The 18217-nt window shown below is 44.2% G+C and overlaps 1 protein-coding gene across 7 annotated transcripts in view; it reads right to left on the bottom strand.

Annotated features, from left to right (window-relative positions):
• Window positions 1–18217, bottom strand: part of EFCAB6 (EF-hand calcium binding domain 6) — a 239117-nt gene that overhangs the window by 131038 nt on the left and 89862 nt on the right. For 6 of the 7 annotated variants that reach the window (XM_074227119.1, XM_074227117.1, XM_074227120.1 and 3 more), the window contains one exon: window positions 2296–2432. In XM_074227119.1, coding sequence (XP_074083220.1) covers window positions 2296–2432 — 137 coding nt within the window. Of the gene's footprint in view, window positions 1–2295; window positions 2433–18217 lie in introns of those variants that run through there. The other variant, XM_074227125.1, reaches the window with a different exon arrangement.

Genomic DNA, 18217 nt, shown 5'->3' with positions numbered 1-18217 from the left:
AAGGTCCCTTTCAACTCTGACATTCTGTTAGTCTGTGAATGCTGACATTAAATATGAATTAATGGTACAAAGAAAGGAATTCAAAATTCTTGGTGTTTCCTGTTAAGTAACTTCAAAGGCAACAAGATTAATGTAAAGGCTCTCAGGAAGATAGTATTTTCTTGAGATTCAACAAGAAAGCCTTAAATCAAATTAAGAAAGATTCCACTTTTGATGCTATTTTTCTCATTCTGGGAAAGTCAGTCCATTATGCTAAGCTGCTGAAGTTGGATCAGACAAACAACATTTTTTTTCTCAGCTTAAAAAACTTCAGTAAAAATGGGTGATTATTCTTTATTATTCATTGCTTAGGGGTGTTGCAACATCATCAGCTGCCCAAGTCTGGGACCACGATGCCAAGCTCAAGGTTTATCATCTACCCCTCACCTGGTGGGGGGATGGGAAGGGTTCTGATGGCTGCTGGAGAGAAGGGGGCTCACCTACAACCCTCACCCTGGGCATCACAAGAACAAGATTTAATTTGTTGTGTTCACATCTTGTCCTGGATACTTTCCCAGTCTAAATGGATGAAGAAATTAAAACAGCTACCATGGAGTCTTATAAAGAGGAAGGGTTTAAGGATCCTGCTGAAGGATCAAGGTGGGTTGTAACCCAAAGGCAGACCACTGCCTCCCCCACTCAACTATCTCCCAGAACCACATGCCACAACTTCTGGTCACCTTGCAGGGGGGGGTGGGGAGGGAAAGACCACCTTCCTCTTCCCCCTTCCCCCTTCCCCAAGTAGCCATGCTGCACTGTTCAGATTGCTATGGAGTGGGCCAGCACCATACCTCCTAGGTGCAGGCTCTGGTCCCACTACTCTTTGGGTCCGTGACCTATGAGCTTCTTTGAACCTTGCTCACAAACTGAGACAGATGTTTATAATCTCCCAGTCTGGACTTCTCCTTCCACATAGTCCTTTGTTCTATAAATGAGGAAACTTGAGTCCCCAGGAGATTAAGTGATTTATCCAAGGTCACATGGATAGGATGGTCAAAATGCTTTGTTTTTCTTTTGAGTAATTCTATGTTTTAGAAAAAGATTCTGTTGGGTGGGGAGAGAGGGAATCTTTAGGAAAAGATAGCAAAGTTTAAGCAAAGTTTAAAAAATTAATTTTCAGTAATGCATTTTTAAAATAAAGGAGAAGGAGTCTCTATAAGGTCAGGAGCTGGGAGAACACTTAGAGGCTAACCTAGTTAGCTAAACCCTCTTGTTTGACAGATGAGGAGCCTGAGGGCAGGGATCCTGGAACCTAGTAGGGGAGGAAGTTAGAGGCCAAGTCTTCATTTTCAGGGATCCTGGGACCTTGGAGATAAGATAGAGTGGCCAAGACTTCATTTTACAAGTGAAGAAACTGAGGCACAGGAGAGCGCAAAACTGTGTCTGAGGAAAGGTGGCACTGGAGAGCTAGGATGGTTTCTACAATCATATTCCCAGTCAGGGCCATCTCCACTAAAAGTGCTTCTTGGACAAGCTAGAGACCTTTACCATCATCTTCAGAGACCAGCCTGCCTGGACAGTCAAAATTCCACATTCCAGAAGCCCTGACCTCCAACATGTAGTTTCCATCATGGTCCTGAGGCCATTGGGTCAAGGGGTTTCTACTGAGCCTCCCCTTGTGGCCATCACTGTAAGGGGCACCAGTTTCCAACATTCATCCACAAATTACCATTATGGGCTACAGGCACCACAAGTCCAGACACGTGGGACTCTCTATGGGGAAACTGAGAGCCAGCCCAAAAGATTCAGTAGCATGCTTCTCAGAATTCCAATCCAGTTATTCCCACTTGGAACCTTGGGAAGAGCTTTGTCTCCTTCCTCTTCCTCCTCACCCCATTAAAACACCCTCAGTCCAAGGACAGGTAGAAAGCTTAACAATGGGAGCTGCCTGCCTGGCTCCTTGGTCATGAGGGCAGAGACTTCTGCACCCTGGGCTTCGTAGGAACAGTCAACTGTGAACCCAAAGCCCAGGGCGAGTCAGAAGGAAGTCAGGTAGGCAAGGGGAGCAGCTTGGTGATGGATTATTTAACTAAACACAACTGACTCCAATCTGCAAGCCTGAGGATCCTTGAGGAAAGGGCAGCAGCCCAGACAATGGCATTAATGATCCCTTCAGAGGCCTCTATAGAGGTGCCCATGATCCCAAGACAAAAGAGTTCAGTGCGAGGTCCAGCCCCACATGAGGCCAGTCTGGAAGAAGCCTCCCCCCACACTGGCCTGGCCTGGCCTCCTCTGGTCCCCCACTGCTGCACTTACTTCTCAAAATCCTCATCCCTCATCTTGAAGCAGTAATTCTCCAGAACTTGTCTCAGCCCGTTGTGATGAATCTGTCCAGATTGAGTGCAGTCAAAGAGCTTAAAGGCCTTGGTGATTCCTTTCATATTCTTGAAAATCTGGGGGTTAAACAACCAATGGGGGAAAATTTCAGCAACAAAACCAAAGAGGAGATCACAAAGCCTGAGCACCACAAACAAAAAAGTGCCAACTAGAAATAGGCCGGGTGTGGCGGATGATTATTGTCTAACATGTCTACTCCAGGCGGAAGAAAGCCTTCTGCCAAAGCGGGGCCTGAAAAGGGAGCCATCGCAGGAGAGGCAAACACTTTGCATTTATTGAATATTTTCAAGGCAATTTTCTCAGTAAATGGTATTGGTGAGTTAAAAAAAATTCCCTTTGATGTAAAGCAATACGTTTCATCTACAATTCAATCCATTTTAGAGATACAAGAAAAACCTTTTGTGTTAATTGAAACTTTAAAGTATTTCAATTTTAGTAAACAGCAATTTTTCACGGGCACGTACTAAAGAACAACAGCCCATTTGTACAATGGCTAAACAGGAGAATCATGGTAACCAGTTATGCTTCCATGGTTCTTTGACAAAGGACTTCCCACACAGGTTTTTATTTCACTCTCCCAACAGTGTCTCGTGTCTCATAAACTCAAAGGTCAGCTCAGTGCCATGGGCAACAACACTAAGGCTCAAAATACCAGGTCACCTTGGCTCAAGTTCCGGAAACAATTGAGGGCCCAGGAGGGACAAGGCCCAGGTCACCTGAACCACCACCATCCTAACATTCTTTCCATCAGAGCATCATAAGAACATCAATTCAGGGACTTGAGAGGTCCAAATTCTCTCATTTACAGAGGAGGAAACTGAGGTATTGCCCAAGGTCAGATACTGTAAATATCTAAGACAAGAACAGCTGCTGTGCCTCTTCTCTGTGAAGGGGTTTTTAACATAGGTTGTTGAGAACATTCATTCATTCATTCATTCATTCCAGTGAATATTTATGTAGCAGCTATCATATACAATGTACTTGACTAGTTTCTGGAGATGTACACATTAATAATAATAATAATAATGATGATGATAATAATAATAATATAAATAAAGAGGACACAGGGGCATAGCAGATAAAGAACTGAAAACTCTTCAATGACATTATAAAGCAGGTTCATTGTGGGAATTCTCTAAACTAATGAGAAGAGGGGGGCACAGAGAGAGAGAGAATAAAGTGAGAGAAGCACACAGAGAGAAGTAAAAGGGAGAGAGAGAGAAGTAGATGAATAAAGAGAGGAAGATGGGAAGAGAAAAATATAAAAATGGATAGAGATGAGTTGGATAGATGAATTAATAGTACTTGTAGCTAAATAGATAGACAGGCAGGCAAATTAAAAACTGGCATTGGGGCGGCTAGGTGGCGCAGTGGATAAAGCACCGGCCCTGGAGTCAGGAGTACCTGGGTTCAAATCCGGTCTCAAACACTTAATAATTACCTAGCTACGTGGCCTTGGGCAAGCCACTTAACCTCATTTGCCTTGCAAAAACCTAAAAAAAATGGCATTTAATAAATATAGACACTTGATGAATCTCTATCATTAGCTGAGCCTTACAAACAACACCATGAAGTAGCACAGGCTACAGGCATTACCTTCCCTACTTTAAGCAAATTCCCATATTGACATCTAAGAGACCCTAAATGTGTCCTTTTGCATTGGAATCCATCCTCTCTCCATCAAGAGGCAAGTCACCTCATCATCCATGCTCTGGAATTGTGTTGGTCATTATGTTAATCAGAGTTCTTAAGTGTTTATTTATAAAAGGAACAGCTTCAAAGAAACCCGGGAAGATTTGCGTGAACTGACACAAAGTAAAGGGAGCAAAATCAAGACAATTCTGACCAGTGCAACGACCAACCACAACAAGGAGCAATGTGGAGGCAAATTAGCCACTTCCTCACAGAGGGGTGGTGAACTGAAGGGGCAGAATGGGACATACATTTTGAGACATAGTCAATGTGGGAATTTATTTTCCTCAGCTTCCAGATCCCAGAGACTCAGAGGGATAATCTCATTTCTTCACTCCCAAGTCTACTCTGTATCCCTCTCCATGAGTATGGGGCTGGGTGGAGCATCCTGGGTGCCAGCCTAAACAGCATGGCAGCTACAGATGGTAAGAGCCTGGCAAAGGCAGTAGCATTAGGCCCCTGATACAGCACTGGCCCTAGGCAAGAGATGAGATGAAACAAAGGAGAAAAGAGACAGAAGAGGCCCCTGTAATCCCTGTCCACTAGACTGGACCTTTTGCCACCTGCCATTTCAGAGAAGGAGAAAGCAGAAAAAGACAAAACATGGGTGAGTGGGGAAAAACAGAAAACCAGCTAGACCTCTCCCTCCAGGAACTGACATTTTCATGAGCAAGATAAAAGCACAGAGGACCAAAGGTGGAGAACAATAGAAAGATCTGGACCAAGGGATCTAGAAAAAGTAAGCACCTTTAAACCACATGCTCTCCAACTCAGTGGATGGAGGAATCAGAGCACCCCCAAAGTAACCTTCAGAGAGAAGGAGGGAATTCTGTCCAGCTCTGCTGGTCAGCTAGAGCAAGGGTCCTGAGGAAGAACATAGCCAACAGAGAGCATATATCAAGCCCCACTTCTCTCTGTGGGCCACAAGCCCTTTATCAAGGGATAGGACAATAGCACAGATAACTAACATAAATTACAGAGTGTTATAATAGTAGAAAAGAACAATACAAAACACCCTGAAAGCTCTGAGAGGAAAGGGGAAGAGGACCAAGATCAAGGAGACTTCACAGAGGAGGAGGAGGACTTAAGTTGGTCTTTAAATGATAGGCAGCAATTTAGGATACAGAGAGGAAGGGAGGACATTGTAGGTACACTGAAGAACAGACATAAAGGTGTGGAGATGAGAGAGTACGATGCTATCAAGGAAAGCAAAGGGCAAGGGGAGGGAGGGATGGGACAGTGAGGAAAAAGAAAAGGTAGAACATTCCCCCATTAATTTTGTGCCTCTGTCACACACTGACTGTGTGGCCCTGGGTAAATCCTCTAAGAGGGGAGGTTGCAGAGAAGGTGCTGACCTGAAATGATCACAGGACTTTCCTCATGTGCCAGCTCCCTATGCCACTGACATCACTGGTCTAATCCCTATCTTCTTCTCTATTAAGAGAATATTCCTTGTACTTAGAAGAACAGAAAAAATGGAGCTCAATGAACTAAACACAAATTAAATACAAAGATAGTAAGAAAAGCTACGATAGGTGAGCCCAGGTCCAGGTGTACTACAACCTTGTGTCTGATGATGATGATGTTTGTCCTTCATTCTCAAAGAAGACCATGACATCTGAGAGGTGATGTCATGACACACAAGTGAATTGGATTTGTGTGAAGGGGGGCTGTGCTAAGTCACCAGCCTCACTTTGTCTTTCAGATCCATCTGGGTCCAGTGGCCAATAGGAAACAGGATGCCAGGAGATGGCCCTGGATGTAAGGTAATCAGGGTTAAGTGACTTGCCCAAGATCACACAACTAGCAAGGGCTGAGGTTGGATTTTTTTTTTTTTTTTGGTTTTTGCAAGGCAATGGGATTAAGTGATTTGCCTAAGGTCATACAGGTAGGTAAATGTCTGAGGTCATATTTGAACTCTGGTCCTCCTGACTCTGGAGCCAGTTCTCTAACCACTGCATCATCTAGCTGCCCCTGAGGTTGGATTTTTACTCAGGGACATTGCTCTACTCATTGTGTCATCTAACTGTCCTGAAAGAACTGCAAATGTGATAGCTGAGACATGTTCTTGATCTCTGCAACACTGAAGAGAATGTTCTCTACATTCTAATATGGAGAGAGCATATTATTAAAGAGATAGTTTGGGGTCATACAGAAAGGGAAACAGTAACCACTAATATCAATTTCTGCTTGATCAAAAACATGTCATGGAGGAATCCTGGAAGGTGGTAAAAGGAGAGAAACAGTTCCTCACCTGTCATCCTGCCACCTCCCTCAAATATAATTTTAAAATATCTCCAATGGAACAAATACAATATTAACATAAAGAAAAAGTAACTGAATGAAACTGCCCTAAGGAATTCTTACAGCTGAGAGAGAAATTGAGGGGAAGGAGCAGGGTGGAGGGAGAAAGAGACAGACAGACAGACAGACAGACAGACAAAGAGAGACAGAGAGAGAGAGAGAGACAGAGACAGAGAGACAGAGAGACAAAGACAAGCAAATACTCTAATGGGGAAACATAAGACACAAAAGGGAGTCCATGGCACAGCTGAGGTCAGGAAGGACAGTGTGACGTGGTGATGGCCAAGAAGTAAGGTAATGAGCTGGACCTGATGAGGAAGAGTAAGGATGCCATGACAGAGTCCAGGCTGGGCCCAGAACAGAATCCAAAGTTCTAGGGGGAGGTGATAGAAATGATCTTCATGTCTCTTAAGTTATCTACATGTTGTTTACTAGAACAAACTCCCAAATCTGAAGTTTTAAAGAGAAATGCATTAGTTCATTTGGCAGAGGAAAGTGAGCCAGCTAGGAGAGGTAGTTCCATCTCCCCAGGTTCTGGCACTCCCAGCATTCCACAAGGTCATATGAAATGACAATGGAATAGCTCTAGGAATCTTCAGAATGCCTCAGGACAATCAAAGACTAAGGGAAAATATGCCAGAGCTAAGGACCAAAGCTGGCATTCTTAAGGAAGCAATCATCTCAATTATAACTAGAGACAGGTGAACTCAAAGAGATAGACAATGGCCATAACAACATATTCAGAACTCACTGAAATAGGGAATCAAATCAGAACTCAAAAAATCAGAGATAGAAGGAAAGGGGATTGAACAAAATCAAATGAGAGATGGACAAAACATTAAAAGGAAACTTGAAAATAAGATGCAAAGTCATGGCCTAAGAATTATAGGACTTCGAGGAAAAACAACCTGAAAAAGAAAATTTGAATGCCATCCTGCAGAAAAATTGTCCAAAACTAAAAGAATAGAATATTTTTGAGGTAGTTAGGTGGTACAGTAGATAGAATACTGTACCCAAAGTCAGAAAGACCCAAATTCAAATTTAATGTCAAACATTTCCTAGCTATATGACCTTGGACAAGTCACTTAACCTCAGTCTGCCTCAGTTTCCTCAACTGTAGAATGAGAATAACTGCCTACCCCCAAAGATTGTTGTGAGGATAAAATCATATAAACTTCATAATTTTTCAAATCTTTAGTCTATACATGATAGTATTATTATTAAAATAATACAAATATAATACATTTCATAGCAATTTTTTTTAAAAAAAAAAAGCATTACTAATACTTTTTTTTAAAGGTCAGTTAGAGCCAGATTCTGGATAGACTGTCAGACTAAGACACATCCAATTTCAACAATACAATTCAACCCACACTTATTAGATGTCTGTTACATGCTAGACAGTAATTACAGATAACATGGCAAAATAAATAGAAAGTTGGAACTGGAGCCACATCTGCCTCTGACATTGACTCTAAGAACCTGGACAAGTCACTTAACCTCTTAGTTCTCTAAGCATCTTTCTAAAAGAAAGATGAGAGAGAGAGAGAGAGAGAGAGAGAGAGAAAGATCAACAATCATGTGCCTGGCTTCAAGAACCTTACAATATGCAAATAGATAGAGGCAGCTAGATGTTACAGTGGATAGAACACCAGTCCTGAAGTCAGGAGGACCTGAGTTCAAATCCAGATTCAGATACTTGGGCATTTTTTATTTATGTGACCTTCGGCAAGTCACTTAATCTCATTGCCCCACAAAAAAGGCGGGGGGGGGGGGGGAGAGGACATTGTGAGAATGATGACTGGAATAGAACCTGCCTCTTCCTCCAAGATGTAGCCCAAGTGAAAGTTAGACAGGGGACTCAATAGTTGATGATATGATGGGGCCTCACCCATCAGGACAGCTCAGCCCCAGGACAGTCTCAAAGTTGGTTCAAGTGTCCCAGGCATGGTCTCCAAGGGTAGGTGATCTGGAGAGCATGGTAGGGAGGATGGAAGCCCACAAGGTGGTGAAGTGCTTTAGGTCTTCATCAAATGAGGAGAGAGAAAAGATGTTCAGTATGGAGAAGAAAATATACAGGATATCTGAAGGGTCCTCATTTGGAAATCTCCTAGTCTCTGCTGGGGGCGGGGGGTGGGGGGGGGTGGTGAGCAAGACAAGGAGCAATAAAAGACAATTTCCAAGAAGTCAACTGAAACTTGATCAGAGATAAAACTTTCTGATATTCAGAGATATCCAAAAATAGATCAGATTGCCTTGAGAGGTAAAAGGAGTGGAACCTCCAAGTTCCCTTCTTGGGGTCTTCAAGCAGAGTCTAGATCCCCTAAACAGGGGATCATAGTGAGGAGTCCTTTGGGTTGGATTACACAGTCACTGTGTCTTTCACGTGCCAACCTGTGTGTCACTAACCAGGTAACTTTTTGTATTGTCTGATGAATCCAACCATTCCAGAGGGAATGGGTTCTGGAATAGCCACTATTCGGCTGTTGTCTGTAATTCTGACTCTGAGTGGACTTAGTCCAAAGAGAGGTGACTTCCTCGGCAAGCTGCTTCTGATTCAGAGAAAAATGGAAGACCTTATACCACACTGCTGCCAATGGAGCATATCTTGCTTTCCTATCTACTAAATCCCTATACATTCAGGACAAAACCCTCCCCCCAAACCCTCCCCCATGGAATCATGAAGAAAGATGGCTCTTACAATAAACGCATCAATGCTCATTTTCCTTATTATTCTACTTTTGGCGATTTTGTATAAAATCTTTAATTAAAGTTTTTCTTTGAAATTGTCATTATCAACCCAGAAGAAAGAGAGAGAAAAAAATGAGAGAAAAACACAGCTGTGCAGCGATGAAGCCCTATTCAGGACTAAATGAACTGGAACCGAGTAAGCATCGTGACGGTTATGTGGGGAGATCGGCCTCCGTATTCTCAGCAGCGCAGTCTGACTTGTCACTTTATATTGATTCCATCTGTTTACACTCTACCCAGCGCTGGCTTCCGACAGTGAACATTTCCTATTCACCAGCTGGTAGAGATGGGCCAAACCAGATCGGAAAAAATTAGACTGCATTCAGAGCCCCATAAACACAAACTTGCAAACAGGGGACACATCAGGGAGGCAGACAACAGGGGACAAGAACTTCTGAAAAAATTTCTCCCAGCTACTGTCCCTTTGAAAGAGGTCTCTGTGTTTGGCCCCCCACCCTCCGGCTGTCACCAAAAGGCTAAGGAAATGGGCCCCCAAGTGGTTGGGTTTTTTAATTTTTGCCACTTGTACATCAAATACTTCTAGAAAAGGAAATTCAGGCATGATTCAAGCCATAGAATCATTACCTTATCAATTCCATCTATATTTGGGGATCTTCCCCACCCTGACCCCTGCTTCAGGAAAGGGCCTATCAATCAGCAGTCCTTAGATAGACCCCCCCATCCCAGATAGATTTCTCATACCAGAACTCCCTTTCCCTATTTGTGTTATTTCCCCTTGCTAGAATGGAAGCTTCAAGATGTTCTGACTTCATTTTGCAGCTAGCAGAGATCTTAAAAGGATATAAGGACAGGGAAAGATCAGAGGTATGAATGAAAAGTGACTGGAAACAATTGTAAAATGATTTGGAGGGAGGAGATGACTACCTTTCAGCGGATTGTTGCAAATTTGGGGATGAGCAGTATTGATGACCTGAATTTGCAGGTAGTAGTAGAGATGGAAGAGAGAAGGGATAAAGAAGGTCCCTCCCCACACCTATATCTGAAGCTTGGCAGCTCTGTCCAACTCCAGGTCTTCAAGCTGTAACAATGATGATGACAATAATGACTACTACTGCTTCTCAGAGAATCTCAAAGCTGGAAGGAGCTCAGAGGTAATCCAGTTGAAATCCTTTATGAGACCTGAACTCCATTTCTGAGACTCCTCACCAGCACTTATCCATCCATCCATCCTCTGCTTGGATTCAACCAGCCACAGAAAATCCACAAGCCTAAAGTTCAATCTTCCTGCCAACCACTGTGCTGGGGAGACAAAGAGAGAGAAAGACACAACCCCTGCCCTCAAGATTATATTCTAAGGGGGATGGGGAGACAACATGTAAACTCGTATAGACAGACAAGACATGTTAACAGATTGACAGTCATTTCAGAGAGAAAGCAGGAGAGGGATGAGGAAAGATCTCCTGCAGAACTGGGTTTGGAGCTGAGTCTTGAAAGAACCCAAGCAACCCTCTCCATTGTTAGACAACCAGAATTAGGAAATTCCTCTTTATGTCGAGCCAAACTGTTTCTTCTCAGTCCCAACTCAATCATGCCTCCAAAGGCCTTGTTGGGCATCTTCAAATGGTCATCTGAGAAGCATCTCAAGCTCAATCTGGCCCAGGAAGCACCCCTCACCCTACCTTCTCCCAAGATGCTCCATCCTCCCAGTCACTCTAGATCATGACTTCCCTCTCAATCCCAACTCAGTCATCAAGGGCCATTTCCTTAACCTTTTGTTGACACAGAGACCCTTTTCAAAGGGACAGTAACTGGGAGAAATTTTTTCAGAAGTTCTTGTTCCCTGTTGTCTCCCTCCCCTGGGTCTGAGAAAATCCTATCTGATCCTCAAAGTATGCTGTCTCACCCCAACCTTTTCTTCCCTGTTTTAAGTAAAGGGCCCCTCCACTCCCTCCTGGGTCCAGTCTGTCCTCCATGTGATATCCAGAATCAGCCACATGGCTTGAGATGCGATCTGAGCACAACAAAGGACCTCTAGAGCCGGCCAAGGATGCCATCCTGGGGTGCCTGGGGGGAGGGGGGAGGGGGAGAGACTTGTTCCCACAGAACTCCAGAATGAGCCTTCCATGTCCTACCAACCAGGAGTCTTGGGAATGAGAACACATAGGGCTGGGAGTCAGAGGGTCACCAACCATTAATCAATAAACACTTATTCAAGACCTACTATGTGCCAAGTCCTGGGTAATGTACTGGATCTATATTAAAATCCTGGCTTAGCTATTCATTTCATGTGGAACCTTGAATAAGTGTCTTCACTTTTCTAGCAATTTCCTCATTTCTAAGATGAGGTAATTAGACCAATGACTTTTGACCTTCTTCCTCTCTCTAAATCTGTGATCTTAATGATCCTATTAAATTTACTTTGATCTCTCTGAGCCTCAGTTTCTCTACCTGTTAAGTGGGGGGGTGAACACAATGACTTCTGAAGTTTACTAGTTCTAGATTTGGGAGTATGTACAGCCATTCAAAACACATTTTTCATTTATTCATGGTCTTTTAAAGAAAGGATTTTTAGCCTTGGGAGGTCCTGGAGGAAGGGGAAAAGAGTGACAGTGAATGAGTTTTCCTAAGATTTTTCCTTGCTCTAGAAGCTCCTAGACAGTCACAAGACTTTCCCCCAAGAATATGGAAATGATGAATGACTTGGAGTGATTTGTAGGTGAGAACACAACCTTGGAGGAAAATGGGAGAGTGCAATAATAAGAGATAGAGAGCTTCTAAAGACCAAACTGTCCCTGAGAGGAAACTCTGGTGAAGAATAATGAGCAACTTCCCACCCTCCTCTGAAGACTCTCCCAGCCCATGGAACCCATCATCTAGTGAGAAGGCCCATTTCACCAGTATTTCTAACATGGTGCAATGTCACCCACAATGACTTCCCCATCATTTTGATTATCTTTTTACCAGGGAACCAAAGACCCACAGCCAGGATGAACCAGGCCATGCTGAAGAAAAGGTTATTATTCCCTTGAAAACCACCCAGCTCAAGCACCCCTGTGCATGGTGATCATCAAGAGTCATAACAGATGGTATTTCTATGACCTTTGAAAACTTAGAAAGCACTCTTCAACCTCACAACCATCCTAGGAGGCAGGTGCTGTTTGACCCCCATTTTACAGATGAGGAAACTGAGTAGGAAAGAGGGGAAGTGACTTGCTGTAGTCATACAGCTAGTGAGTGACAGGCTAGATATGAACTCAGATCTTAACACTGGATTCCATACTCTATTCCATCTGTATCAAATTAGACTAGATTTCTGATTTGCTTTTTAGTTGAACAGAAATTTAGAATAAAAATATTCAGAAAATAACAACTGGTCTGATCAATGGAATAGAGGAGATGGTACATGGATCCTGAGAGTAAAAGAACTAGCAGCCATGTCCTCACTCTGAGTCAGACCTTCCACATCTTTTAATAAAGGGGACTGATTAAAAATCTCTGAGGCCCCTTCCAGCTCCAAAATTTCTTGTAAGCTCCCTCTCAGCTTTTAACCTTTCCTGTTCTAAGGACTCTCCCAGTTCTGACCTTCCCTGTTCTAAGGCCCCTTTCAACTCTAACCTTTCCTATTCTAAAACCCCTTCCAGACCCAACATTTTATTATTCTATAATTCATCCCAGATTCTCCAATCAAAATTTGAAAAAATGAGAAGGCAATTTTCATAAATTGACTTGCTATACTGTACAGCCATAATTCCTTCTAGTTGACCTATTTCCAACTGTTAGTTTAATTGGGCAAGCCAAGCATTCTGTTTCCAACAGATGCTTGAAGGAGACTGTGGCTATCCTTCCAGAATGACCAAAAGGTTTTTACATTTCATTTAATCCCCTCAAGAAGCCTCTGAAGCAAGAGGGGTAAGAGCAAGTGCACCCATTTTACAGATGAACCTCTGACCACCCTCCCTTTTGAAATGTATTTCCCCTCAAACAAGTATTTACAGATAACTACTATTGTCAGTCAATAGAGATAAAAATATAGTGCCTGCTCTCAGCGGCTTTCACCCCAGCCAGGCTCTTCTGCTTCCCATCTTCCAAAGATTCTCAGTCCCTTTCCTGTCCACCCTTCCTTATTGCTAAGACTGAGCTTGACATGTTAAATAGGTGTTCCTTGTCTGGATCATCTCTTCAATGAGCTCCGCCTCCAAAGGCCTTGTTGGGCATCTCCAAGTGGATATCTGAGAATCATTTCAAGCTCCACCTGGCCCAGGAAGCACCCCAAACCCTGCCTTCTCCCAAGATGCTCCATCCTCCCAGTCACTTTAGGTCATGACTTCCATGATGCCCAGCTTTCCTCTCATTCCCCCATCCATGTTAACAGCTCTTGTTTCTCTTCCCACAAGGCCTCTGCTCCTCCCCATTGCCCAAATGATTGCCCTAAACCCTCTGACTGCCCAGCCCCAAATCTCCAGGGCCTCCTTCTTGTTGCCTAGACTCCTCTGTGGGGTACCAAAGGCTCTGTCCAGCCTGGTTACAACCTGCCCTTACGGCTTTATTCCTTTTCATCAAGTTAGCATCTATTATTCCTTTCATCAAGTTAGCATCTAGTCACTCTGACTTTCTCTGCTCCTCCTAGAATGTTCTCCCTCCTTAGGGACTCAGAACCTTTCCTAACAGGCTCAGCTTCCTCACCACAGTCTGCATGAAGGTTCCGCTTAGGCAGCCTTGAGGCTCCTCAAGTCTCCATCCTTTGACCTGCTCTCTGGCCCATAGCTCACTGGCTTACCCAACTGGGACACTCTCAGCTATTCTAACCAACAGTTCTCACCTATTACTTTAGATGCGTCCTTCTATCTGGAACTCTCTAGGGGGGTTCCCTTGCTTGGCCTTGCACACTCAATAATCCCACTAACTAAAGCTCATGCCAGTTTCTTCTTAGAGGCTCTGAGGACAGACCTAGTTCTGCCCCTTGGGTCACTCTAGAAACCCCCCCATCCCAGATGGGAAGCTCTGGAGCCAGACGGGCTGTGGCCTCCTCCCAAACAAATCTGTCCCAACCAGGCTGGCTCTCATTCATCTCTCCACACTTAGTTCACACATCCCATTCTCCAGGCAAACCAGCTGGTTCCCAGACTTGACACCTCCAGCATTTGTCCAAGCTGTTCTTATTACCTGAAATGACTGCCTTTGTGCCTTCTTCCACCTGAACCATTCACAACTGGTTGGTGTTCCTTCTCTCCTTCAAAATACTTTGGATTTGCTTATCCATGTGTAGGTTGCATCCCTTCAGAAGAATGTGGAAATTCCTTGGGAGCAGGGGCAATGGAAGTGACTTGCCCAAGGTCACACAGGTAATAAGTCTCAAATATCTGAGGTCTGGATTTGAACTCAAGTCTGTCAGACTTCAGGGCTAGTGTTCTATCCACTGCACCACCTGACCACTACATTTTTAAAAAATCAAACCCCCAAAGCCTCACCCAGGGCCACACATACATAAATCCTGTGTTGGACTGAAGAGCCCACAGACTCCAGAGAGGAAAGCCCATCCTATGCTGCCCTGTTGTGCTGCCCGTGTCCCTGAATCCGTGTCTGCTGTCATGAATCCTTCAAGGTGTCCCAGGCCAGGTTCAAACTCCTCCATGGGTCTTTCTCTAACTACTGCCATACATTTCCATTCCTCTGATTTACTGTCCAGACCAGTGGCCTCCAGAGCAGGGGCAGGGGTGGGGGACCAAACACCCCTGAGATGGCTCTGGAAGTACCCCAGGGGCTACACAATCCATCTCCCCAGGGCCTCAGGGAGAAAGGAGGCTTTGAGAGAAAAACTGACAAACCTCTGGGAAGATGACAATATTAATCTCCTAATTTCAACAGCAACCCTAATTCCATAATTAGCGGATAGGGAGAAAACATAAGCATCTCATTTTCAAAGGACAGTATGAAGGTACTTCCTCCATTTGGCAAAATTCTGAGGCATCCTCCTTTAGAACTCTGTGCCAAACTAACCCAGGAGAATTCTGTACATATAAACAATGTGGGGTGCTCAAAAACTATTTACTGGGGGGGTGGCTAGGTAGTATAGTGGATAAAGCACCAGCCCTGGAGTCAGGAGTACCTGGGTTCAAATCACTTAATAATCACCTAGCTGTGTGGCCTTGGGCAAGCCACTTAACCCCATTTGCCTTGCAAAATCCTAAAAAAAAAAAAAAGTATTTACTGAGGGGATGCACAATCAATCAAATCACAAGCACTGAGTAGAGCACTGGGTCTGGAGTCAGGAAAGACTCAAGTTCAAATTCAGTCTAAATTATTAATTGTATGACCCGAAAAAGTCATTTGATCTCTGTCTGCTTCAGTTTCCTCATCTGTAAAATGGACATAATAAAAGTATCTCCCAAATAAAAGTGCAAAGTGATATATGTGTTAGTTTATTATTAATAGTATTATTGATATTATTATTATCATTACTACTACTACTACTACTACTACTACTACTACTACATGCCCTAGCTAGGCTGGAACCTGGCAATCCAGAGAGTCCTGGTCAAGACCGCCACTCCACCAATTCTTCCCCTTGCCCCCTGCTCTTAGCAGTGGCTGCTAAATGAATGAATGAATGAATGAATGATCCCTTGCCCTACTAACACAGGGCAGAACGCAGAACTAATGCTTCCTCAACAAGAGCCAAGCCTTTCTAAGACCACCCCCCTCAGCTGCTTCTTGGTGTCTCATTGAATCCAGCTCAGGCCCCTGTATTTTCTGGTGTTTGAAGATGTATTTTTTTTTTTTAGGGTTTTGCAAGGCAAATGGGGTTAAGTGGCTTGCCCAAGGCCGTACGGCTAGATCATTATTGTCTGAGATCGTATTTGAACCCAGGTCCTCCTGACTCCAGGGCCGGTGTTTTATCCACTGCACCACCTAGCTGCCCCTGAAGATGTATTTTTAATGCAAGAATAACTCAAGTGGGCACTACAAAAAAAATCCCTGATCTTTTAACTGTTCCCAGTTTCATCTTCTTGAAGCACAAACATGCTTCTGACAATGCTCTGCTTCAAGCCCCAGCACTGTCTACTTGCCCTTGTAGCCCCCTTGCCTCTCTTACTAGGGTTCTTTGGAGGAGTTTCTAGAAGGAAGCTCAGAGGTAGCTAGGTCAGGAGTTTTTAACTTGGGATCCAAAATCTAGTTAACTGTATTTCAGTGTGATTGCTTTTATCATTTATGTATTTTGAAAACAAGATTCCGAGAAGGGGTCCGTACATTCACCAGCCTCCCTGCTACAGTGGGTCATGACACACACAAAAACGATGAGGAAACTGAGGCCCTACTCAAGGCTATAGCACTATCAAGGACATGGTCCTAGGACTTCATAGTTTGCAAATCTTCTGCCATTATTTATCAACCAACCAGCATCTATGTAGACCCTCACCCAGGGTCACACACACAGGGACTGGGCCATGCCTGGTATTACAAATCAAAAAATAAAACCCACAAAACTCACAATTCTGCCCTCCCAGAGCTTATAGTCTAATGCGGAAAGTCAAAACACAAGAGTTGAGAAAGGGGGGGGGCGGGCAGAGCAGCACTGTCTGGAGAATCAAGAGAAATTAAGGAAAACTGCCAATTGGACGGAGCAGCCCTGTGGTCATTATAAGGAAGGGACTCTAGAGAGATCAGTGGAATGCAGAGGCTGAGAAGAGCCTTGGTCTCCATCTCTGGAGGGAATAGAAACATGGATACATGGGAGCACTGGACTCACGGCTCTGCTGTTAATATCTCAGCCCATGAGAGCAAGGATGGAACCTCACTTCTTTCTCCATCCCTGGTTCCAAGTAACTGCCAGGCATGTCAGAGGCCCTTAGCAGTGGCTGCTGAATGAATGAATGAATGAATGAATGATCCCTTGTCCTACCAACACAGGGCAGAACGCATCTGCTGAGTAAGAATGCACTCCCTTCTGAAACCATCTCAAATTCCAAATGTGTACTGCCCCAAACAAGAGGCTTTCATTACCGCTTCCCTTCAAAGGCTTTAGAAAACTCATAATAGGGGGGGAGTCAAAAGTAGGCCTTGGGGCGGAGGCATTTCCAGAACAATTTTTAAAAAAATAAAATGGCAACTGATTATTTTGTGATGTGAAACATTCAACATCAAAATGGAAATGCTAGTCTTCCCTCTGCACACAGACAAACCGAATAAAAGCTGTGACATTATTAATCACCATATTCAGTTCTGATTGATAGACTTCTCTGCAGCAAAGGCAGAAACCTCGGGATGCAATCTGTCCTAACAGCTCTGCGATATGGTAATATTTCCCTCAGATGAGGGGAGGGGAGAGGGGAGCGATGCGTCCAGATACCTGCCGCAGTCATTGACTACCCAGTGGGCCAACCCAAGGGGAGCCGATGAAAGCAGGATTAGGAGGGGATGCCGCTAAACCTGGAGCTTAGCTGGCTCGTCAGTGGGCCCATTGTGAATGGGCATCTGTTGTGGAAACAGGCGGCATTCCACCATCTCGGCAAAAACTCTTGGCAGTCTAATCCTTCCTCCCTGCAGTCAAGGCTTAATGCCTGGAGCTGCACATCCAGGACAGGATCTCAAAATGTCCGCTTCGAGTGGGGAGAGAGCCTCAGGCCCTGGAAACAGAAGACTGACCTCCATCACTTGCTACCTCTGTGATGAGCCTCAGTTTCCTCCTCTGGAAAATGAGGAAGTTGAATTGGAGATCTCGGGTGGAGGAGTCCAGGATTCTGCCTCCTGGGGTGGCATAGTAGGAGCAGTTCTAGATTGAGGTAAATCACAGGACGAACAGTTAAATTCTCTGAGCCTCAGCGTTCCCTTCTGTCAAGGCCACACCTTGCAGACGTTCCTGAGCAGGTGCTACCAAGATGTGAGCCGATGTCATTGTAATAATAATCATTTATATTATGCTTTAAAGGATTGCAAAGCCTCTAAAATATTATTTCATTTGATCCTCACAACAACCCAAAGAGGGAGGAGCTGCTGTTATTATCCTCATTTTAGAGTTGAGGAAATTGAGACAAACCCAAGTTAGTTGACTTGCCCAAGGTCACACAGCTAAGACCAGCTAGGGCTCAAGTCTTCCTGACTTCTAGAATGACATAATGGACGAGGAAGGTTCACA

This window comes from Macrotis lagotis, chromosome 2 (genome assembly GCF_037893015.1).
Source record: "Macrotis lagotis isolate mMagLag1 chromosome 2, bilby.v1.9.chrom.fasta, whole genome shotgun sequence".
Taxonomy (NCBI): domain Eukaryota; kingdom Metazoa; phylum Chordata; class Mammalia; order Peramelemorphia; family Peramelidae; genus Macrotis; species Macrotis lagotis.
This window is presented reverse-complemented; position numbering and strand designations above follow the sequence as displayed.